This window comes from Cavia porcellus, unplaced genomic scaffold, assembly GCF_034190915.1.
Source record: "Cavia porcellus strain 051 isolate PalLab524CR breed Dunkin Hartley unplaced genomic scaffold, mCavPor4.1 scaffold_2, whole genome shotgun sequence".
NCBI lineage: Eukaryota > Metazoa > Chordata > Mammalia > Rodentia > Caviidae > Cavia > Cavia porcellus.
In genome coordinates this window covers 26,521,290-26,547,188 of record NW_026947485.1, presented here as the reverse complement: position 1 = coordinate 26,547,188, position 25,899 = coordinate 26,521,290, and the positions used below count along the sequence as shown (strand labels likewise).

The window sequence follows — 25,899 nt, the reverse complement described above, 5'->3', positions numbered from 1 at the left end:
AAGCTCTCCCTGCAAACCAGTGCCATGCACAAGCCACTGGGGAAACAGCCAGACCCCAGCCTTTTTCCATGAGTCAGCATCATCCACAGACTGTGGGAGAAAATAATAAGGAATCACTAAGAAGCAAGCCCTCCCTGTGAATTGGCGTCATGTGTGGGCCCCTAGGGGGACAGCTAACACCAGCCTTTTCCCATGAGTCAGTGCCATTCACTGGACTGCAGGGAAAAACAAGAAGTTACTAAGAAACAAGCCCTCCTTGTGAGTTGGTGCCAAGCACAGGCTGCTGCAGGGACAGCCAGACACCAACCTTTTCCCGTGAGTCAGCACCATTTGAGGACTGTGGAGGAAGAGAGTAAGAAGTAACCAAGAAGCAAGCCCTCCCTGGGAGATGAGGGGGACTGCCAGATGCCAGTGTGAGTCAGTACCACTTGCAAACTGAGGGGGAAAGAGAACAAGTAGTCACTAAGAAGCTCCCCCTGCAAATTGGCACCACACACAGCCCACTGTAGGGAGAACAAGATGCCAGCCTCTGCAGGCACACAAGCTGGGAGACAAGAAGAGACAAAGTCTCCCCCTCCCACCAAAAGCGATCAGCTGATCTGGAGAAACACAGGCTGTGATGATAGCTATTGAGGTAAAATACAATTTAATGCTCATTGCATTTAGTGTTTCACTGACTTTGTAGGCCTAAAGTCTGTAGTCTGATCATCGATTTAGTGGATAATATGTAATGCAGCATCTATCTCCTTCTGAAGGTGGTAGCCATTGTTAATTCTCTATTATTTTGTTTTGAAGTCCTGTATCATTTTCATTGCTTTGTTGAATTGGGTTTTATTGTTTTATCTTGTTTGATTTTATTATATCTGATGGTATGGACAGCTATTTCAAAGATAATATACATTATGGTAGCCATTTGGATTTGCTATTATCTTGTTTGGAAGTCCTTTGTTGCATTCATTGTTTTGTTTTTATTGGTTCTATTCTGTTCTATTTTGATTTTTACTATTACTGAAGATATCTGCAGCTATTGTGAGGACAAGAGGCACAACCATTGTTGATTTCCTGATGTTTTGAAGTTCTGTGTCACTTACACTGGTTTGTTTTGATTAGCTTTATTCTGTTTTATTTTGCTTGGTTTTATTCCCTTTAAAACCAAAAAATTCTTAAAAGCTAAAAGAATTTTGACCCATTTCCACCATGAAGGTATATAAATATTTGAGAGGACAAATATGTTTAACCTGATTTAAACACTATCCAAGATATATAAGTACAGAAAAATTGTTATTTCACTAATATGTATAATTTAAATTTTTATCAGTTAAAAGACAATATTCAAAAGTTAATAAGATTTAATTAAGGTATTACTTCCTCTAGAAAGCTTTCCTTGAAACCACTCAATAGGGTGAGTACTTTCTTATATAATCCCATAAAGCCCAGCACTACCACTGTATATTCCGTATTGTATTATACAGATCTGCTTATATATTTGAATTTTTCAATAGCTGACATCTTCCTAAATGCAGGGAGAATGTTTGAATTTCTCTGTTTTTCCAGAACAACAAATGAAATGCCAACTATCATTTATTGAACAAAAGTACTTTCATTACCGGGCAGTCAATACATTGAAAATCTGTATGACTTTTTATCTGTCAATCTAATAATCTTCTCCATTTCAAGTTATCAGTCTACTCAACTGTAGTAAATACAAAAATCCTCCTCCCCAACTTAATAACTCCAAATTAAGCAAAATTTCAAAGCATACAAACAATCTTTAGGTATGACCAAATATCTTTTATTTTTCACAATGTGAACACGAAAGACATTGTCCTACCAGTTCCAGAACGTTTCCAGATCTTTGATCTATTAAACTAAAAGTTTTTAAAGGAACATCTGCAACAACAGAATATTAGTATCAGTAAGTGTTGGATTCACCATTTCTTATCTTTTCTTTATATGTATCTAAGATCTCCATCTTTAATTCATCTTCCTTTTTATATTGATTATATTCAATCTCTTTTCCTGGGTTCGGAATTGATTTCCCCTCCGGTAGCAAGAAACATTCAGCATTCAAAACTTGCTCAGCAGTCATTGAACTTCTAAAACATATCAAACTACAAAGGAGGGATCTGACATTATCATCCTGCAAGGAAAAACAAAGGTTAAAAACAAAGAATAAAATATTGAAACAAAAGGATAATCCTGTAATTAAAACTAAAAACTCTGTTCACTGATAAAAGCTAAAATCAAATTTTTCTATTTAAATTTTTAAACATTCCCACCAAATTCAACCTAGGTTCACTGGAAAGGGATATCTCTAGTAATAAAACAACAAAACCAAATTATAGGGCAAAAATGTGAAAGGAAAAAGAATCACTGCTCAAGTCTCTCAAAGACAGTGAGATTTTAACTGACAGTTCATTAGTTCCTCTTTATCTTCTTTTATAGGGTACTAAGTAGGTCATAATTTCATAGTATGAAAATCTCACATTGAGATTTCCTTGCCCAGAAGGTAACTTCCTTCATGTAGTCAACTATTTTTGGTCACAGTTTTGACATGATCCATCTCTGGAAACTTTCTACCTCCCCTACCATTGTGGGAGCCAGAATTTACTTTCTGCCACTATTTCAAATAACATTCTCTGTATTATCACATGTGAACAATCCAAAGATATTTTTCCATTGTTTCCACTTCCCATGGCACCTTTCTATATCTTGTATTTGTGCTGTGATTACTTCCATGGGAACATATATTACACTCAATAAAAGTCACTTGTTTACTACTAATATCCTTATTAAACTCTAAGATTTTAATGTCAGAAATGTTAAGTTTATCAGCTCCTTCCCAAACAACTCAGAGTTTGGAATATATAGTTAGTAAATATTTGATAAATTAATGAATGCCAATGTCCATAATGTACTCTACAGAATATATTTGCTAGATACAAACTTAGCTAAAATTTTTAAAAATCGAAATGAGAAAAACAAATATGCTCCTCAAAACCAGAAAAATAGATATGGAACAAATCAAAAGTCTTATCACATTCTTAGACAAAAGCAATTCTCATCACAAATGCATCAATTTTCCCTAGGTTAATTTAAAAAGTTTACAGGACTCCAATAAAAATACAATTAAGTCTTCTTGAAACTATGTCAGTTGATTATAAATGTCTTGAAGGAAAATAAGCAAGAAGAGCCATGAAATCTCTGACAAAACAGAAATAGAAAAGGAACTAGCCTTACCAAATATTTTTTCTGATGTTTTTGTGAATAAAACTGTTTCTGACAATTTCATTTTCTGGTTATGTATTACAAATCTGTAAGAACACAACTGATTTTTGTATATTGATATTATATCCTAAACTATGCTATCCTTAATTACTTCTTATTAGAACAGGATTTTTTATCCTAAACTATGCTATCCTTAATTACTTATTAGAACAATGGTGTCTACTCTCATCACTTCTATTCAACATCACATAATGAGGCTCCAAGCACTTAGACAAGAAAATGAAAAAGAAAACTCAAGAGTGAAAAGGAGAAAATAAAACTATCTCTCTTTGCAGATGGCATGGAAACATTCACTAAAAACATATGAGAACTAATACTTCAGAATAAATTTAACAAGAGAAATTCAAAGCATATACTTTGAAAACTACAAAACACTATTAAAGGAAAGTATTTGTATAAATAAATAGAAAAGTATCCCATATTCATGGATCAGAAGACGTAACATTCACAAGTTGTTGGTAACACCCCCCAAACTGATCCATAGATCGCAAACAATCCTTATCAGAATCTTGTGTACTGAGGGGATGGGGAGAGGTAGAGGTTCTTGGAACAGAATTCAGGGCCTCACACATGAGGCAAGTGCTGTTAACACTGAACTACATTTCCAACCCTTTTTAAAATTTTTATTTTAGTAAAGGATCTCATTAAATTGTCAAGGCTGGCCTCCTATCTCAGTCTCCAAGTAGTAAGGATTCCAAGCATGCACCACCATATCCAGTCTTATCAGAATCTTAACTGACTTCACTGTGGAAACTGAACAGTTAATTCTGAAATTCACATAAAAATTTCCAAGGACTTGGGACAGACAATTCTGAAAAAGAACAATAAAGCAGAAAAACCCCTATTTCCCAGTTTCAAAACTGACTAAAAAGTATAATAAGATAATAAGATAGTGCCAAAATAACAAATATACCATTGGTCCTTGACTTATGATGACTCAAACTCAGTTTACAATGGTAGAAAAATGATACACCTACAATAGAAACCATACTTCAAATGTTTAATTTCATTTCTTTCCAAACTAGAAATGCACAGTATGATACTCATAATGGTGAATAACTACAGTAAGCCACAGCTCCTAGTCAGCCACATGTTCATGAGGGTAATTGCCATAGTCAGGGATTGCAAGGAAAACAATTATATACAGAACACATGATATATAGTATTATTTATAATGGTCATCCAAGGAGTCAGTACAAAGAAAGTACAGGAAATCTATCCACATGCAATTGACCTAGAAAATCCAGCTGAGGGCCTTGATTCCACGGCAATATCCTGCATGGGTTTAGATAAAGACCTAGAACCCATGACAGTGCCTCTCACAATTCCAACTGGAGGCCTAGAGCCCACAACAATGATTCAGGGAAGTCTGTTCCTGGATCTGTGCTGGGAAGGCCCAAAGGTCAGCATTGGAAGCTAGAAAATCTGTGCCAGCGGGATGAAGGGTCCAAGCGAGTAGGCTGAGCGTTCTGCACTAGACCAGGAAACAATGCTCAGAGTAAGCACCAGAACTCCCCAGAAAAATATCATAGCCATCCTCAGTGACAATGAGGTCCCAAGCTTCTTCAACAATGAGAACAGCCAAGTTCATATCTGGGAAGCCAGTGTAACAAGCTCCTCTAGGAGAACGAACAACTCCAAAGGAACCAACAGCTCCAAACAATGTCTTCCTGGCCAGGTCTCCTTTTTATGCTGACCACAAACCTCTGGTGGGCCTATACTCAGTGCTGCACTGATTCAGTTCAGTTGGTGTTGCTCACCACCAGTTTTTAATCCACCACAATCCACCCCTAGTCAACTTGATAACCATAACATATTTCCTTAAATCAGTCTTTAGATTTGTGAAAAATTAACATGTCTTAGTCTATTCAGGTTTACACTAATACAATTACATATATACAACTATTATTGCACTCATTCTCAAACCAAATGCAAAATATTAAAAAAGATGACCAAAATTCAAGGCTAAAATCACAATACTTTCACCTGAATATAAGCATATATCTAATAATGATAACTAAAACCACTAGAAGAGCTATTACAATCATAGTCCTTGCTTCCCAGTAAATTTTAACAGGGTAAGGCAAGACTAAAAAATAGGAATCTCCTAAAATTTAAATACACTCTTCCATTCAGGTTAAAAACTTCAGTTCATCTTTCCCTTGTCTTGTTCTTCCCAACAACCATGTTCTCCTGTTTCATCCTTGCCCATTCACCTTTGGGCCTTTCCAGCACAGATCCAAAAACAGATTTGCATGAGTTACTGTCGTGGACTCTAGACCTCCAGTGCAAGAAATCTGTCCACACACTAGAGACCTAGAAAATCCAGCTGAGGGCCTGGATTCTATGGCAATATCCTGCATGAGTTCAGTTGAGCCCATGACAATGCTTCCCACAAGTCCAACTGGAGGTCTAGGTATACTGGAAGTAAAGGTATATGGTATTGAGTTAGTCACTGGTTGAAATTAGCATATTTCTGGGTGTAGATAATGAGAAGGCTCACCCTGAGTGTGGGTGGTTCCATCCAAAAGGCTTTTAGCCTGAAGAGAATAAAGGGGAAGGGGAGGCTTGCTTTGCTACTATTCTGCCACTGCTAATGTTTCATCACACTTTACCATGGACATTTCTCCTCTGCAATGCCCTTTGGCCTTGCCACCCTGCCTTCAAACCAGCCCTGCGGACTGAAACCTCTGCAAACTGTGAGCTGAAGTAAACCTTTCCTTCTTTAACTTGTAGATGTCAAGTATTTTATCTCAGTAATGAGCAAAGAAAGACAAATACATTGTCAACTTACAGTATTTTCAAGTAATGATGGGGTTATCAAAATGTAACCCCATCATATGCTGAGGACCATCTATATATAAGTGGAAGAGAATTCAAAATATATAGGTAAAGTCATACATCTGTGATTGACTAATTTGAACAAGGTTATCACTGCAGTTCAGTAGAGAAAAGAGTAGTCTTTTCCACAAATTGTGTTAGTACAGCTGGGTAACTGGTCCTAGTAAAAAGAATGAAGAATGAACCATATTTCTCTTAATATATAAAATTCAACTCACATAGATTAAAGAGGTATATGTAAGAGTTAAAATTATAAAACTAAGATGAAAATATAGAAGTAAATCTCTAATATATGTTTCTTTGGAGAAAGGGTCCAGGCTGTTCTGGAACTCACTACACATCCCAGGCTAGCCTTGAATTTGTAATCCTCCCTTGGTCTCCCAAGTGCTAGGACTACAGGTTTGTGCTACACATTCCACTTTATTTGTGACTTAGATTTGTCAAAAGACTTTTAGATATGACACCAAAAAGCACAAGCAACAAATCAAAAACCAGGCTTCATGAAAATTAGAAACTTTCATGCTTAAAAGGATACTAAAAAAAAAAAATTAAATACCACCCACAATATGGGAGAAAATATTTACAAAATGTATATAATAAGTAACTTGCATCTACATAAGCAAATTATACAACTCAATAATAAGACAACCCAATTTAAAAAGAGGCAAAGGATCTTCATAGGCATTTTTCCCAGAAAGACATACAAAATGCATGTAAGTACAAGAAAGATGGTCATCATCATTAGTTATCAGAGAAGTGCAAACCAAAAAACTATAATGTGATAATACTTTACCCTAAGGTATCTAAATTCAAGTCTGGTAACAAGTACTGATGAGGAAAAATTGTCACTGTAAGTGTAAAATAGTCCAACTGCACTAAAAGATAGTTCATTAGTTTTCTAAACAAACAGAATTGCAACATGACCCAAGAGTTCTACTCCTCGGTGTTTACCCAAGAGAAATGAAAACTTTCATTGACTTAAAAATCTATATACAAGTGTTTATAGTATCATTATTTATAATATCTAAAAAACAGAAACAATCTTACTTTACTTTTTAACTGAGACAAAACACTCAACATTCAAAGTTAAAGGAGGAAAACCTTATTTTATCTTACAGTTTGTAGAAGTTGTAGTCCATAATCAGCTGGCTACAAGTCAGCATGACAGAAGGGCATTGCACAGGACAAACAGTCCATGTGATGGGATAGCAGGCGGCAGCAGCAAGAAGCAGTGAGCCTGCTTTCTCTTTTATCCCATTCAGGCTACGAACTTTTAAGATGGTGCTCCCACACCCAGGGTGGGGCACCTGTCTTCAGTATATCTAATTCAGACACAACCAGAAATATGCTAATGCCAATCAATGGATTAATTTAGTACCACACATCCTTAACCCCAGTATCACACACTGCAGATCCAGCCATCCCCAAAAAGCCATAAATATGAGCATGAGGCTTTGCAGAAACATCTATATATAAAAATACAACAGAAGCAAATGTCCAACAACAGATAAATGTACCTGACTTTAAATCTATTTGGAGTATTACCCATCCATAACAAAGAATGAAGTACATTCTAGAACTAGAATCTTGAAAACATGCTAAGTGAAGGCACACAGTTCACATTAAGTATAAGATTCTATTCATACCAATGTCCACAATAGAGCAATCTGTGCATACAAAAACATGTACTTATAAGTGGTTAATTACGGATATAGGGGGAAATGGAAATACTGGGAGTGGATAACTAAAGAATATGGAGTTTCTTTTTGAGATGATGAAAACGTTCTAAAATCATGATGGTTGCATAAATTTATGAATATACTAAAACACAAATGAATTATATACTTTAAATGGATGAACTGAAAGGTAGATTATTTCTTAATATAACTTTAAAAATTATTAAAAGTATCATTGAATAACATGCTATATTTTACTGAATTTAAGATCCATTACAACATTAAGGAAATCAAAATACTGCCAAACTACAAACAATGACTAAAAGCCTTCAATTATATACATATCTCAATTCCAGAGATATTAAATTTTTAAAAATAATGCAGATACAGTGGCCAAACTCCATACCAAGAACCAGAACATACACAGTGAGATCAACACAAAAGGTTTTAATCAAAGGAAGCAGGAGTGGCACTTTTCCCCGCAGACCAGAGCAAGGCAGTGGTGGGGCAGAAGAAGCATCTTTTATGGGTTATGAGAAGACTCAGTGGAGGGGAAGAGGTTATGCAGATGTGTCTTTTGATTGGTTGGTGGGTCCCCATTGCTGGGTTGTAGGCCTCCTGTCAGTTGGGGGTTTTCGTTTTGCCTATGTTACTTCTGATTATTGTTTGTCCTCACTGGGACAGAATGAACTTGTACTTTCTGAGTTTCAGGCATCTTCCCCTTTCAGGGAGGGCAGGGGAGGGGAGATAGACAATAAAAATCTATCAATCAAGTAAACAGTAAAATAATGATAAAGTCCTAAATAAAAGAAGTATTTTTACAATGACAAAATAAGTGTATCTGGCTGCCAACCCCACATCACCTCCTCCCATCTCAGAAGGAATGCAGAGCTTCAGCTGCCTGTCCCACCTCACCCCCACAGACCTCAAAAAGAACATAAAGCTTCTGCATCCTGGCTTCCATTGTCCCCCCCCCCAGCTCGTATGGAACACAGAGCTTCAGCTGCCCAGGCCCTTTTGACCTTCTGAACCTAAAACTGCTGTGGATCTTCAGCTATCCCTTCTCCCAGGACAAATTTACCACAGTGGATTAACCTTGATTGGGCTGATGGAAGACTCAGTAACCCCTCATGCAAACAGAAGACCTAAGTGGGCTTGCATCAGGGTGGTGAGTTTGCCTGGAAAATAAAGGACTTCAGTGGGTAAAGAGGAGCAGTAGGGAAGTCCTCTCCAGCAATAGGACCTTCGTGAGCCTAAAAGAGTATGAGTGGGTCCTTCCTCCATAAAGAGAACATAAGTGGGTTGAAAAGAGTACCAATAATGCCTCCCCCAAGCAGAAGGAAATCTAAAGGATCTCTAAGACCCAGTGACACAGCAGGGTCGTAGCTAAGGCAAATACTATAGACAGGTAAATTTGGTGGCCTGGAACAACGTAAAGACATAGGAACGTGAAACAGGAACTAAGGGCTGACTTACATTAATACTCCTAGGCCAGTCAGCCTAGGAAGAATATAGGACTCATTCAACAGGCCCTGCAGGAAAATTCAGGTGACTGGCCCGCTTCTTCACTGTGGTACGCAGCAATTGCACAAATATCAACCACACAGCAGGACCTACGATACACACTATTGTCAGTTGAGACTAGTAAGACTGAAAGCCCAAATATTAGCCCAAAAGGTGAAAATGACAAAACGAAAAAGCAAAATGCAATCTCAAACATCTAGTCCATCAGGAGCAAGTACAGGAGACATTGAAATAGAGGACTTTAAAAGTCATACACCTGAAATCTCTGAAAAGCAGCAAGTGAAATAAAGAAACAAATCCATGGGGCTATAGAGGAAATCAAATTAGAAATAGTTTCTCATGTAAAGACAGAAATACAACCTTAATAAAGGAGTTGCTCAGCATAACTAAAGAAGACACATACATTAAAAAAGTATAGAAGCATGGGAAACTGAAACCTTGAATGAACAATATAGAAAACAAGTAGAATGCATGAAACGAATTCAAAGAGATATCCAAGAAACAAAAAATTCTACTGAAAGGTGGAAAAATTGTTTAAATGAAGCGGAGGATAGAATTTCAGACCTTGAGGACAGGATTGCAGCTAGCGATCATAAAAGGATAGAACTTTTAAAAATAAAAAGGCAGACTTCCGGGAGAACATGGCGGACAGATAGCAGTAGCTATGGAGGCTCTCTGAAAGACCCAGCTTAGAATTCAGGAATGGTGCGGAGTAAGGAATCATAAGCAAGTGGAGATCTGCCCTGCTGACCCAAGAACGAACTGGGCTGAGAGAAACGAACTGGGAATGCAATCCTGGTGATATAACAGGAACAGAAAAGCCTTAGTGTGGAAGCTGGAGCCTGCGCCATTGGAAGCCGCGATTTGGGTTTCCCACCACCGCTGCTGTGTCTACATCTGCTCCGCAGGGATAGAGACGAGCAAAAGCTCTGAGAACAGGAATTGATGTATGGAGTTGAAAGCAGGACAAGCGGGGAGCTGTGCATTGACCTGTGGTGAGTGAGAGAAACTGGGACTCTTCCATGGTCTAGGCGACTCCAACAGCTGACATTCTGGGACCGGACAGACTTGCGGGAACAGGGCACTGCAGTGACTTCAGTCATGTATCCCCCCCTCAAGCGGGATTGGTGAGCAGGGCCTAGCCCACGTACGCTGCTGGCTGAGACCCAGTAGGCTAGCACAACCCAGATCCCAGTGCCTGAAGGTGACCTGGAGGGGCAGGCACCGCATAGGCTGCCTGGTCTGCAACTTCCTGGTGCACTGCAGTGGGTGGGAACACCTAGCCGGCAATATTCAATCAGACTGTGGCTGACAGGGAAGGAAGCTGGGCCTCCTATATAAGCTTGCATATATAAGGAATAAAGAATATGGAAAGAGGCAACAACAAGAAAGGGCCCTCAGCCCCCAATCCTGAGAAAGAGGCAATAGCAGACAAGGCACCAATAGACAAAAAGCGCTATCTCCAGAGCCTCATAGACAAGTTCAGGAATGAAGTTATTAATGACCTGAAGCTAGACATAAGCAGAATAGTTAGATAAATGCTAAGCACCACCCAAGAAAAAACAGATGGTGGAATGGAAGAACAGAAAAAGAGGGGAGAATTGTTTGGCGGAGAAAATAGAGAAAGCATAGAATACGTGAAACAGGTTCAAAGAGATTACCAGGAAACTAAAAACTCTATCGAAAACTGGCATAACAGCTTGAAAGAAACTAAGGACAGATCATCTGAACTAGTGGGCAGATTTGTAATATGGGAGCATGAAATGAAAAACTTCTTAAAAATAACAAGGAAACAAACAGCAATAATACAAAGGCTTAAAGATGATAAGAGGATCTATAACTTAAGAATTAAGAACATAAAAGAAGAAGTAGGGACACAAACAAATGAACTACAAGAGCTACTCACAGAAATAATCCAGGAGAATTTTCCTAATTTAGCAAAAGGTAAAGATACTCAGTTGTATGAAGCATACAGGACCCCAGCTACCTACAACCCAAACAGAGCAACACCCAGGCATATAATAATTAAAATTCCAGAAACCCAATACAAGAACAGAATATTAAAAGCCATCAGAGACAAGAAACAGATCACTTACAAGGGAACACCCATCAGAATTACAGCAGATTTCTCGGCACAAATCACAAAGAGCATGGGGGGAAATAATTCATGCTTTGAAAGATAATAATCTCCAGCCAAGATTGAGATATCCTGCACAACTATCCCTGGAAATTAATGGAAAAACAAGGTGCTTCCAGGATAAAGAGGAACTAGGAGAATATGCAACCACCAATTCAACTCTACAGAGAATACTGCAGGATATTCTAAAAAAGAAAAATACGAAGAATCCAGAAATAGTAGCAGAGAGGCCACAATGAATGGAGCAGAAAACAAGATGAAGAAGACAAACTGACAACTAATGACAGAAAAAGAGCTCAACGGAAATGAGGCAGAGAAGATTGGATGATAGGAACAGCTATTTTGGAGAAAATGACGTCTTAATAGGTAATACTGATTTAGTATCATCTTGTTTTGAAGTTTCATCAAGCTTTTGTTCTTCTGTCTCCATTGGTCTAAACAGGTTGTATCTTATTGGATTTTATTATGTATGATAGTATAAGCAAAAACTTTTATAGACAAGGAGATATACAGAAACCATTGTTCATTTCTGTTAGTTGATTCTAAATACCCTGTAATATTGTTATTCTCTTAAATGGTTTTACATTGTTTTGATATATTTGATGCTATAGTATACGAAGTTATACTCAAAGATTTCAAGGAAAGAGACAATATGGTAACTACTTTTATGTCGGGATTATCCTGTGGTAAAACACTATTTTGCTTAAATGGTTATTTTTGATCTGTGCTGTTTTGCTGTTATGCCCTCTTTTATCTCAATCTCCATTTTATTATTTACTTTTTTATTTTTATCCTTTTAATAAGGGAAAAATAAATTAAAAAATAGCAGGATATATTATAGTAACCCACTTTGACTTTCCATTATCTTGATTTAAAGCCCTGTATAGCTCTCACCATCTTGTTTTGACTGATGTCCCTCTATTCTGTTTTGCTTGATAGTACCAGGTTCGAAAGTTTAGGCAACAGCTGTGAAGATAGTGGGATTCATTATGACACCCATTCTGGTTGACTATTATGTACTTCTGAAGACCTATAATGTCTCCAATGTTTTGGTTTTATTGGTTTTGTTCTTTACTGTTTTGTTCAATTTTATTATAAATGATGATACAGGCAATTCTATTAGAGATAGCGGGAGACATTATGGTAACCATTGTTGATCACCTTTTATTATGCTTTTACATTATCTATAATGTCTACCCTTTTGATTTGACTGACTCTGTTCTGTTATGTCACATTTGGTTCTACTCTCTTCCAAAAAAGTAATAAGAACTGTGGGAGCAACAAAACCCAAAATGTATAATTGTCATTGTACAAAAGAGAGGAAAAGAAAGTGCTCTAAATGATATAAATGCATGTATATTTAAGTGTATAAGATAGACAATAATATTACTGGGTTTTGTTGGATCACTCAACAGAACTGTTTGCAGTCTCATTGTTGGAATGTCCACTTTGTAAGCTTTAATTTTGTAACGTGAACAACTATTTCTAAGATGACAATATGTAATCCATTAACTAGTGATTTCCTACTGTTTATTTTTTTCTGTAAATCTGTATAACTTGTACCCTTTCTCTGCTTTTTTTCTTTTTCTCCTTAAATAAAATTATTAATATAAAATAAAATAAAAAAATAAAAAGGCAGCATGAAATGACAATTCAAAAGCTTCAAGATGATGCCAAGAGAAACAATATAATACTAATAGACATCAATGAAGATGCAGGAGTCAATGCGAAGGACATCAGTAAACTATTTACAGAAGTAATAGCAGAAAATTTCCCAAACATGGGAAAAGAATCTGATATACAAATAAGTGATGCATATAAAATACCAGTCACAACATAAAGCTACACCCAGACATATAATAATTAAGATTCCAAACATACAGCATAAAAGCAGATACTAAAAGCTGTTAAAGACACAACCTTTCAAGAAAAGTCCATTAGAATCACACCAGACTTTTTGGAACAAACCCTCTATTAAGACAAGGTTGGAGTAAAATATTTCAAGAACTGAAAAAAAACATCTTTCAACTCAAACTGATGTATCCTACAAAACTTTCTTTGAAATTTAATGGAGAAATAAGATACTTCCATGACAAAAAACAACTAAAGAAATTCATGGCCACCAAAACCAACCCTAGAAACAGTAATGAAGGACATACTAGATAGAGAAAACAATGACTTACAATTTCTAGGACAACAACAGAAAGAAACCACCAGGCAGGCCAAGCAATTAAACAAAGGGGAAAAGCAGAAAACCAACAGCAGGAAAATAACATGATAAAGTTGCATTAGTACATATCAGTTATATCCATCAATATAAATGGCCTCAATTCAGCAATTAAAAGAAACAGACTGACAGAATGGATCAAGAAACAGGATCTGACAATATGCTGTGTACAAGAAACACATCAGACTCAAAAGGAAACTCATAGATAAAAAGCCAAAGAATGGAAAACAATATTCTATGAAACAGGAATCCAGAAAAAAGGAAGGGGTAGCTATTCAATTTGCAGACAAGGTGAACTTCAAAACAAAAATGATCAAAATAGATAAAGAAGGTCAACACATACTGGTTAGAAGAATAATTCAAGAAGAAGAGCTAACAATCATAAATATAGATGCACCAAAAATAGGAGCACCCAACTATGTAAGACAAATACTAATGGATATGAAAAACCAAACAAACAACAACACAATTGTTATAGGGGACCTTAATACCCCATTATCACAAACAGATAGATCAATTAGACAAAAAGTCGGCCAAGAACAGAATTGAATCAAACCTGTGAGCAAATGGACTCAAGACGTTTACAGAGTGTTCCACCCAACCACATTAGAATACACATTCTTCTCAGCTGCACATGGGACATTCTCCAAAATAGATCATATAGGAAAAAAATGGCAGCTTGCTAGGAAGCTAGATAGAGAACCTCTGTGGGGAAAACAGCTCAGATGCTAGAATCTGACAACATGAAGAGGTCCAGACGACTGGAGAATGATTCTTATCAACTCAGGAGGAAGACCAAGGGAAAAATAAAATTAGGAAGAGGAAGGAAAAGCATGGGTGGAGAGCTGAAGCCCAACACACTCACTGAGACCTGTTCTGTGCTGTGCTGGGTATGACCTAGAGTCAGACAATCCAAAGTCGGGCTGAAGCTGCAGCTGCCGATAACAGGAGTCGATCAGTCCTGGGCCCTTGATGGGACGATGTGGCGCAGTGTGGAGTGGAGCCAAGGTGGAGAGCTTTAATGGCTCTCGGTGAGTACTGGAAATTGGGTCCCAGGGCTCCGAGGAGCAGCTGGAGCTGCCTGGCCTCACTGGAGGAGGCTATGGAGAGGATCACACACCTGGACACCAAAGCCAGGTGCTGTGCAGTTTTCTGAAGAGGCAGCATACTGATCTAGATGTGGAAAAACCACATCAAGCTAGAATCTACCTCTTGTGGAGGAAGGAAAAACACGAGTAGAGTGCTGGAGCCCTAAGCGCTCACTTAGACCAGTCCGTGCTATACTGGGAGCACCATGAAGTCAGGTGATTTAAGGTCAAGCCGAAGCCACAGCCGCCAACAACAATGGAAATTGTTGAGTCCCGAGCCCTTGGCAGGAGGACACAACGCAGCATGGAGTGGAGCCAAGATGGAGAACTGCATTGATTTCCAGTGAGTGCTGGAGATTGGGTCCCATGGCTGCTGTTGCTAGCTGGAAGACATCTTGGAGCTGGGCAGAGCCCAGTGCCATGGCAGTGTCAGTCGGCCACCCCTGGTGCAGAGGACTGGTGCGATCTGTGTGTGGTGAGCTATGCCTCTGGTTGGGACCCAATAGCCAGGGTAAAAACTGTCACGACCCTGTGACGTCCACAAGGTACAGCCTGAGTTGCTAAAGGAACTTGCGGGTCAACTGGCTCAGAGGCTTGAGGCTAGCCTGCACCATCCCTGTGTCCCTGCATGTACCTCAGATGACAGGAAATTGGGGAGGGCAGAAAAACTCCAGTTAGCATGCTTCAGAGAGACCCTAAGCAATACGGAGAGGGCCAGAAACCCCCAGGACACACCAGTCTGAAAGAAACCAGAAACATGACAAGAGATAGAAATAAAAAAAAAACCTCCAGCCACTGAACCTGGGAAAATAAGCCCAGGAGAGATAAACACAGAAGAGAACCAGTGCAGTAATCATGCACTATTAGACACAGCATCATGTACATAAAGAAATACCTTTGTGACCTCATAGAAAAATCTGAAACTGTACTTCTGATCCAAGTGAGGCAAGATATAAAAAAAGATAAAGAAATGCTAAGCCCCTCCCAAGAGAACACAGATGGAAGAACAGAGGAACTCAGAAAAGGAAGAGAAACCATTGATGAAGAATATAAACAAAACCCAGAATACATGAAACAGATCCAAACTAAACATTCCATTGAAAGCTGACAAAATGCCTTGACAGAAACTAAAGTTAGCCTTTCGAAACTTGAAGAGAGATTTATGATGTGTGATCATGAAAGATCTCTTAAAAATAACAAGGAACCAGGAAGAAACAATTCAAAGGCTAGAAGGCCACAAGAGGATTTATAACTTAAGAATAAAAAATATGAGTGAAGAAGCAGGAGTAACCACAAATGAACTACAAAGACTCTTCACAGATATAATTAAGGAAAACGTCCCAAGCATAGGAAAAAGAAATGATATCCAGGTAAATGAGGCATAGAGAACTCCAGGCACCTACAACCAAAATGATCTACACCCAGACAATCAAGATTCTAGAAATCCACCACAAGAACAGAATAGAAGCAATCAGAGAAAAGAAGCAGATTATCTACAAAGGAAAAACTATCAAAATAACAACAGACTTATCAACACAAACTCTCAAATCGAGAGAGCATGAGGGAAAATAGTCCAAGCCCCAAAGAAAATAACCTCCAACCAAGACTGATGTACCCAAAAAAACTCTCTCAAAATCAATGGAGACTTGAATCGGAACAGCAGAGACAAAGAGACGCGCGAAAGCTCTGAGAGTGGGAATCCGCAAACGGAATTGAGAGCAGGACTGGCAGAGAGCCCTGCATTGACCTGCGCTGAGTGAGATGAACAGGGACCCCATCATAGATAAGGAGGCTCCAACAGAGGACATTCTGGGACGAGGCAGAATAACCAGAACAGGACACTTCAGTGACTTTAGTTGCATATTCCCCTCTCAAGTGGGATTGGTGGGAAGCACTTGGCCTGGGTGATGTCATGGACAAGACACAGTAGGCTAGCCCAAACCAGGTCCCAGCGCCTGGTGGCACACCTTAGCAGTGAAGCCTTCAGGATGCTGACCTGGAGGGGCAGGCCCAGCAGACGCTGACCAGGTCTGTGTCTCCCTAGTATACTGCAGTGGGTGGGAACACGTAGCCAGCAGGTTCAAACAAACTGTAACCGAACAAGAAAGAAACTGGGCCTCCTATATACACTTGTATGGAAGAAACAAAAAGTATGGGAAGAGGGAGCAACAAAGAAGGGTCCTCAGTCACCAATCCTGAGAACACTGATCCAGGAAAGGTAAATGCAAAGGAGAATGAGAACAGAAAACATGCAATATCAGACATGGCACCAATAGACATAAAGCGCTACCTCCGTAGCCTCATAGATGAGCTCAAAAGTGAAGTATTTAACGAAATAAAGCAAGATATAAGTATAATAGTTAGAAAAATGCTAAGCACCGCCCAAGAAAAAACAGATGATGGAATTGAAAAACATAAAAAGGGGGAGAATTGTTTGATGGAGAAAATAGAGAAAATAGAATACGTGAAGCAGGTTCTAAGAGATTACTAGGAAACTAAAACTCTATTGAAAGCTGGCATAACAGCTTGAAAGAAACTAAGGATAGATTATCTGAACTGAAGGACAGATTTGTAATGTGGGAGCATGAAATGAAAAACTTCTTAAAAATAACAAGGAAACAAACAGCAATAATACAAAGGCTTAAAGATGATAAGAGGATCTATAACTTAAGAATTAAGAACATAAGAGAAGTAGAGAAACAAATGAACTACCATGGCTATTCACAGAAATAATCCAGAAGAATTTCCCTAATTTAGCAAAAGGTAAAGATACTCAGATGTTTGAGGCATACGGGACCCTAGCCACCTACAACCCAAACAGAGTTACACCCAGGCATATAATAATCAAAATTCCAGAAATCCAATATAAGAACAGAATATTAAAAGCCATTAGAGACAAAAAACAGATGACTTACAAGGGAACACTCATCAGAATTACAGCAGACTTCTCAGCACAAACCATCAAATCATGAAGAGCCTGGGGGAAAATAATCCAAGCTTTGAAAGATAATAACCTCCAGCCAAGACTGATATAGCCCACACATCTGTCCCTAGAAACTGATGGAAAGACAAGGTGCTTCCAGGATAAAGAGGAACTAGGGGAATTTGCAACCATCAATTCAACTCTACAGAGAATACTGCAAGATACTCTAAAAAAGAAAAATATCAAGATTCCAGAAACAGTGGCAGAGAGGCCACAATAAATGGAGCAGAAAGCGAAATGAAGAAGACAAACTGACAATTAATGACAGAAAAAGAGCTCAACAGAAATGAGGCAGAGAAGGTTGGATGGTAGGAACAGCTATTTTGGAGAAAACAAGACATCATAATAGCTATTGCTGATTTAATATCATCTTGTTTTGAAGTCCCATCAAGTTTTTGTTCTTCTGTTTCCATCGGTCTTAACATGTTGTATCTTAATGTATTTTATTATATGTAATAAAATAAACAAGAACTTTTATAGACAAGGAAATTACACAGAAACCATTGTTCATTTTCTATTAGTTGATTCTAAACACCCTGTAATACTGTCATTCTCTTGAATGGTTTTACATTGTCTTGATATGTTTCATGCTACAGTATATGAAGTTATACTCAAAGATTTCAAGAAACAAACACTATGGTAACTACTTTTATGTCAGGATATCTTGTGGTGAAACACTATTTTGCTTAAATGGTTATGTTTTGACCTGCGCTGTTTTGTTGTTATGCCCTCTTTTATCTCAATCTTCTTTTTTTATTATTTACTTTTTTATTTTTATCCTTTTAACTAAGGGAAAAATAAATAAAAAATAGCAGGATATATTATAGTAACCCACTTTGATTTCCTATTAACTTGATTTGAAACGCCGCATCACTCTCACCATCTTGTTTTGACTGATTTTCCTCTATTCTGTTTTGCTTGATAGTACCAAGTTCAAAAGTATAGGCAACAACTGGGAAGACAATAAGATTCATTATGATGCCCATTCTGGTTGACTATTATTGTCTTTTGAAGTCCTGTAATGTCTCCAATGTTTTGGTTTTATTGGTTTTGTTCTTTACTGTTTTGTTCAATTTTATTATAACTGATGATATAGGTAATTCTTTTTAAGATAGCAAGAGGCATTATGGTAACCATGGTTGATAATCTTGTATTTTCTTTTTACATTATATATTATGTCCATCCTTTTTATTTGACTGACTCTGTTTTGTTATGTCACATTTGATTTTACCCTCTTCAAAAAAAAGTAATAACTGTGGGAGTAATAAAACCCAAAACGTGTAATTGTCATTGTACAAAAGAGAGGAAAAGAAAGTGCAGTAAAGGATATAACTCCATGTATATTTAAGTGTATAAGATAGATAACCATATAATGAGTTTTGTTGGATCATTGAACAGAACTGTTTGCAGTCTCACTGTTTGAATGTCCACTTTATATGCTCTAATTTTATAACTTGAATAACTGTTTCTAAGATGACAATATGTAATCTATTAACTAGTGATTTCCTACTGTTTATTTTTTCTGAAATCCTATGTAACTTGTGCCCTTTTTCTGTTTTTTTTTTCTTTTTCTCCTTAAATAAAATTTTTAAAAATCAATGGAGAAACAAGATATTTCCAAGACAAGGAGGAACTGTGGGAGTTCATGGCCACCAACCCAACCCTACAAAAAATACTGCAGGACATTCCAGAGAGAGAGAGGAAAAAATACCAGGATTCCAGCAACAGTGACAGAGAGGCCTCAATGAATGGGGCAGACAGTGGAATGAAGGAGTAAAGTGGACAAATAATAGCAGAAAAATAGAATAGCAGAGATGAGACAGAGAAGGTACTCTATAATCTTTAATATAGCCTTGATACACTAACAAAAAAGAAACACAGGCAGAGTAGATTAGGAGCAGAATCCATCGAGATGCTCTGAATAGAAAATACACTCAACCTGAAAGTCAAAGATGAGAAAACAATGCTATACGTGACAGGAAACCAGAGAGAAATAGGGACAACTCGTCCAGCAGCCACAGATAGGTTGGAAAGTTATGACAATTTTTGAGTAGTGTAGAACTACACAGCTGGAAGGAAGGAAAACCTTGCCACTTTAGCAAGGAAAGGAGTACTGCTCACGATCAAGCTCATGGGTAAAAAGGTTCAGCAACACTCAGATAACAGGATGGCCCCCTAATCTAAAAACTAAAGGAGCTAGTGGGACCCAAAATATACAAAGCACCCTGAGAAAGGGAAAGGGCAGGTACTGTCTAAAAAAGGAAGGCAGAGGACATTGGTAGTAGTATATCAGGATTTAAAAGTCACAGTCGTCTTATTGCTCCGTTTAGTTTGATTATATTTTGTTCCGGTCTGTCTACTCATATTAGATTTGAGGGCATAGACAGCTAATCCAAAAACAGCAGGTTATACCACGGTAGCTATACTTAATTTCCTATTAACTTAAACTGAAACCCTATATTACTTACATTGTCTTACTGTAACTGATCTTATTTGAAGCTGGTTTGTTATACTGCTGTTTTGCCTTAACTGATTTTATTCGAATTTGGTATACTTGATAGTATCAAGTCTAAGAGTAGAGGCAACTATTCTGAAGATGACAAGATGTAAAAGATACCCATTCCAGTTTTGATTATCAACTGCTTTCAAGTCCTACAATGTCTTCAAAGTTGTGTTTTTATTAAGATAGCTATGTAATGTTATGCTCAATTATGTTATGCCTGATGATGTGGACAATTCTATTGAATATAACAAGAGAAAGCATAGTAACTACTTTAGATCACCTAATATTGTGGTTTTATATGTCCTTTTCATTTCATAGTTTTTCTAGGAAATTTTTTTGTTGTCTTGTTATGATCTGTTTTTCCCTATATTACAGAAAGAATAGATACACATGTAGAGATTCATATAGGGGGAGAATTTCTAAACTGTTTACAGGAACAGATTATATAATGCATGAGGTAATGTACAGATACTCTGAAGAAGAGACATTAAGAAACCCAGTGCTAATTCTGTAGCATTATGATATAAAATCTAGTAATACTATTATTCACTGTTCAGAGTGATATTAGCCTTGTCTTTCATGTTCAATTTCAGCATATGTAAAGATAAGGACAGCTACTATGAAAAGAATGAGAGACATTATGGTAGTCATTACTGACTTCCCCAAAGTCAGGTTGAAAATCTAAAAAGCCTTCATCATCCTGTAAAGATTTGATTAGTTCTATAATGTTCAGTATATATTCAATGTGTGTGAAGATGGGGACAACTATTTGGAAGAAAACTAGAGACAATAAAATAGACAGTGAAGATCTCCAGTGGACTTGTTTTGAAATCTGTGTTTCTTTAAATTGTTTCCCTATGATCTGTTTTGTTCTGTTTTGTTGTTTTGTTCTGTTTAATCTTACCCTCTTTAAGATAAAAAACAAGTCTGTAGGACTGATAACCATATTACTAAGTTTTTGTTGCATGATTGAGCAGAACTGTTTGCAGTGTCATTATTTGAATGTCACTTTGTATGCTTTAATTTTGTTGAACAACTATTTCTAAGATGACAACATGTAACTTATCAACTAGTGATTCCTTACTGTTTATTTTTCTGAAATTCTGTATTATTTCTACCCTTTTCTGTTTTGGGTTTTTTTCTCTTTAAATAAAAAAATAGATCATTTATTAGCCCACAGAAATATTCTTAAATAAATATATAGGGATTGAAATTACCTCATGTATATTATCTGACTACAGTACACTGAAATTGGAAATTAATGGCAAAGGAAATTGCAAAACCTTCATAAATACACGGAAATTAAATAACCTCTTGAACAATCAATGGATTACAGGTGAAATTAAGAAATTAAGCAATACCTACAATTCAATGAAAATGCAGATACAACGTACTAAAACCTGTGGAACACAATGAAAGCAGTCCTAGGAGGGAAATATATAGCAATAAATTGTTACATCAAGGAAACAGAAAGAGCACAAATAAACAACCTAAAGCTACATCTCAAGCTTCTAGAAAAAGAAGAGCAAGTCAAACCCAAAGCTCATAGTTAAAATTATAAAGATCAGAGCAGAAATTAATGCAATTGAGACTAAAAATACAAAGAATTAACGAATCAAAGAGCTGGTTTTTTGAGATAATAAACAAAATTGACAAACGTCTGACTAACTTACCAAGAAAAAGAAAGAAAAAACTCAAATTCATGCAATAAGGAATGAAAAGAGAGAAATTACTACAGTCCTCATGGAAATTTAAAAGATCATGAATATCTACTTTGAAAATCTTTATTCACATAAGGTGGAAAACACAGAGAAAATGGACAGATTTCTAGAAACATATGAACTACCAAAGCTCAGCAATTTTGAATAACCCACTATCTTTGTGACAATGGGGTTTTAAACCTCAATTTAGAGATTTAAGGCCAATACACCTCCAACTCTTCAATGAAATTGAAAGGGGAGTAATCCTCCCTCACTCATTCCTGGAGGCAAGTATTACTTTGATACCAAAACCAGAAAAAGACCCAACCAAAAAGGAGAACTATAGGCCAGTCCCACTAATGAACATTGATGCAAAGATTCTCACTAAAATTCTAGCAAATAGAATACAGCAAATCATAAAGAAGATTATACATCATGACCAAGTAGGATTTACCCCAGGAATGCAGGGATGGTTTAACATACACATATCAATAAATGTAATACACCACATCAACAGAGCCAAAGACAAAAATCACATGATCATCTCAATAGATGCAGAAAAATCTTCTGATAAAGTCCAACACTTGTTCATAATAAAAACCCTGCAGAAATTTGGAATACATGGTATTTACCCAGATCTGATAAAGGCCATCTATGACAAACCAACAACCAACATTATTCTAAATATATACTAAATGGACAGAAAGTGAAAGCTTTCACTCTAAAATCAGGAACAAGACAAACATGCCCACTACCACCATTCATATTCAATATAGTTCTGGAAATATTAGCCAGTGCAATCAGACAAGAGAAATAAATAAAAGGAATAAGGATAGAAAAAAAAGAAGTTAAATTATCACTATTTGCAGATGACATGATACTCTACATAGAAGACCCCAAAAACTCCATTAAAAGACTACTAGAGTTAATAATGTAGCTGGATACAAATTCAACACTCAAAAATCAGTAGCATTCTTGTACACAAACAAGAAATTCACTGAGAGAGAAATTATGGAAAATCACCTTTCATAATAGCATCTAAAAAAATGAAACACTTACGTATCAACCTAACCAAGAATGTAAATGACCTATATGCTGAAAATTATAATAGTTTTAAAAAGGAAATTGAAGAGGATATTAGAAAATGAAAGGATATTCCTTGGTCTTGGTTAAGAAGAACCAGTATTGTGAAAATGGCCATACTCCCCAAACTGTTAGACAGATTTAATGCAATCCTAATCAAAATACCATTAACATACCTTACAGATCTACAGAAAACATTCCTAAAATTCATTTGGAAACAGAAGAAACCTAGAATAGCAAAGGAGATTCTGGTCAACAAAGGCAAGACAGGAGGCATCTCAATTCCTGCCTTGAAACTATACTACAAAGCTACAGTGACAAAATCAGCATGGTACAGGCAAAGAAAAAAACCTGAGGAGCAATGGAACAGATTAGAAAATGCAAACGCAACTACAAAGACACTGAGCCACCTTATATTTGACAAAGAGCCTAAACATGTTTACTGGCAAAAGGATAGCCTCTTTAATAAATGGTGTTGGAAAAATTGGCTTTCTACATGCTGAAGACTGAAACTAGACCCATGTATATCATCATGCACTGAACTAAAGTCAAAATAGGTCAAAGGTCTAAATATTAAAATAAAAACACAGAATCTACTAGAGGACAAGGTCAGGTAGGAATCTTGGAGACACAGGGTAGGCAAAGAGTTCATGAACAAAACACAAACAGCACGAGAAATAATTCAAAGAATCAACAACTGTGATTTCATCTTATTAAAAAGTTTTTGCACTTCAAAAGATATCACCCGAAGTAAAAAGAAAGCCTACACAATGGGAAAGAATTTTAGCCAGCAGTATTTCAGACAAAGGACTTATATCCAAAACATATAAAGAATTAAAAAACATCAATCAAGTCCGTCAAATTCAAAAACTCTCCAAATATGGGCATCCGAGATGAACACAAATTTCTCAGTTGAAGACATACAAATGGCAAATAAATACATGAAGAAATGTTCACCATCACTGTTCATTCAAGAAATGCAAATTAAAACAGCATTGAGATTTCATCTCACTCCAGAAAAAATGGCTGCCATCAAGAAATCAACTGATAACAAATGTTGGTGAGGCTGTGGGGAAAAAGAACACTTTTCCATTGTTGGTGGGAGTATAGACTGATGCAGCCACTGTGGAAATCAGCATGGAGAGTCCTCAAAAAACTAGGATTGGGAGTTCCATTCAATCTAGCGGTTCCTCTCTATTTTCCCAGAAAAACTGAAAAGATCATGTCATAATTCATAGCAGCCATGTTTATAGCAGCACCCATGTTTATAGCAGCACAATTTGTAATAGCTAAATCTTGGAAACAACCAAAATGTCCATCAGCTGAAGAATAGATGACAAATATGTGGTATTTTTATACAATGGAATATTATTCAGCTATAAAAAGGATGATCTTGAGGCTTTTACAGGTAAATGGAGTATCTACCCAGACTATAATCCTGGCTATTTGATAACTATATGTAATCATGAAAGGGAGTCAAGGCAATCCAATTCTTAGCATTTATGGCTACTTCATATCTTAGAATTAAATAGTACATAAGCCAAGGACTCTTAAACAGTAATTTGATGTCCTTGAGCAGCTAACACAGTGACTTTGTATTTATTCAGCCTCATTAAACATACACTAAGCAGAGTACCTAACACAGACCCGGAAGATTGTACTTTATGGTAGACAAACTCTTAAATCTGTCCCCAGTGATCCCAACCTCCTGGTATTCATGGCCTTATGTAATCACCTTACCTTGAGAATAGATTGCACCTCAAGAATTGTTATCTAACAAAGACAATATAGCAAAAGTGACAAAATACCACTTCTGTAATTTGGTTCTGAAAAAGACTTCTGTCCAGCAAATACACTCTTAATACCTTCAACTGTTTACATGCTTTGAGGAAACAAGCTGCCATAATGAAAAAATGGCAAAATGAGGACAACTACTGGCCAATAACTAGAAGAGAACTGAGGCCATTCTCAGATTAACAATCAAGGAAACTGAATCTTGTGACTGAAGCTTGCCATATCTGTCTCCAGTCAAGCTTTAGAATAACTATGGCCCAGATAACAACTTGGCTACAGCCTATGAAAGACCCTGAAGCAGAGGATCAAATAAGCTGTACCGATTTTTGACTCATCAAATGGTAAGATAATGTGTTTTAAATCACTGTTTTAGAATAACTTGACAGAAAATAATTTTTCTATCAAACCTAAAAATACAAAGGGTTCCACACTTTGGGTAAAGTGTAAACCACTGATGAAATATTACCTAATAGCAAGAAATATTAGTCATATTCAAAATTGTAAACCTTTATCAATATTCCTTGTTATCTCATTCTCCAGAAATAGTTGGGAAGTGTAAGCATAATTTCATAATCTCTCAAAAGTAGTCTCAAATACACTTTATTACTTACCAGGAAGTGTGGCAAAGTTCCAACACACTATTTCTAAAGTGTTTAAAATAGTAGTTATTATAAAACAATGTATTTCTGTGGTCAAAAATACACTCATATATATTTCTTCATCATAACTGAAACCATCAAAATAGCATAAGAACTTCTAGAATCTGATAATTATATTATCATTTAACCTTCTAATATTTAGTCATCCTGGATTCCCCTTTTCTGCAAAAATAAAAAACTTTCTCCAAAGTACTTTCCTCATAGTCTTTTATAGATCTTGGTTGTTCACTTGTTCATAGTTCTAAATTATTATTTTCAATGCTGGAATCCTTATAATTCAGAATCTAGTTTAATCCCTGGGACAGAAAGGTACTCAAAATACAATGGCTGAAAATACATGTAAGTGACAAAACGACCTCAAAGACATATAATTTATGAGAAAAGACATAGGTACTT

General features: G+C 36.8%; 1 protein-coding gene across 1 annotated transcript in view; it reads right to left on the bottom strand.

Annotated features, from left to right (window-relative positions):
• Positions 1 to 1,743: 1,743 nt before the first annotated feature.
• The window catches only part of Stk31 (serine/threonine kinase 31), an 89,219-nt gene continuing 65,063 nt past the window's right edge, over positions 1,744 to 25,899 (bottom strand). The window contains exon 25 of the mRNA XM_063234589.1: positions 1,744 to 2,140. Within this exon, the coding sequence (XP_063090659.1) occupies positions 1,913 to 2,140 (228 nt within the window). The 3' untranslated portion in view covers positions 1,744 to 1,912. The remainder of the gene's footprint in view (positions 2,141 to 25,899) is intronic.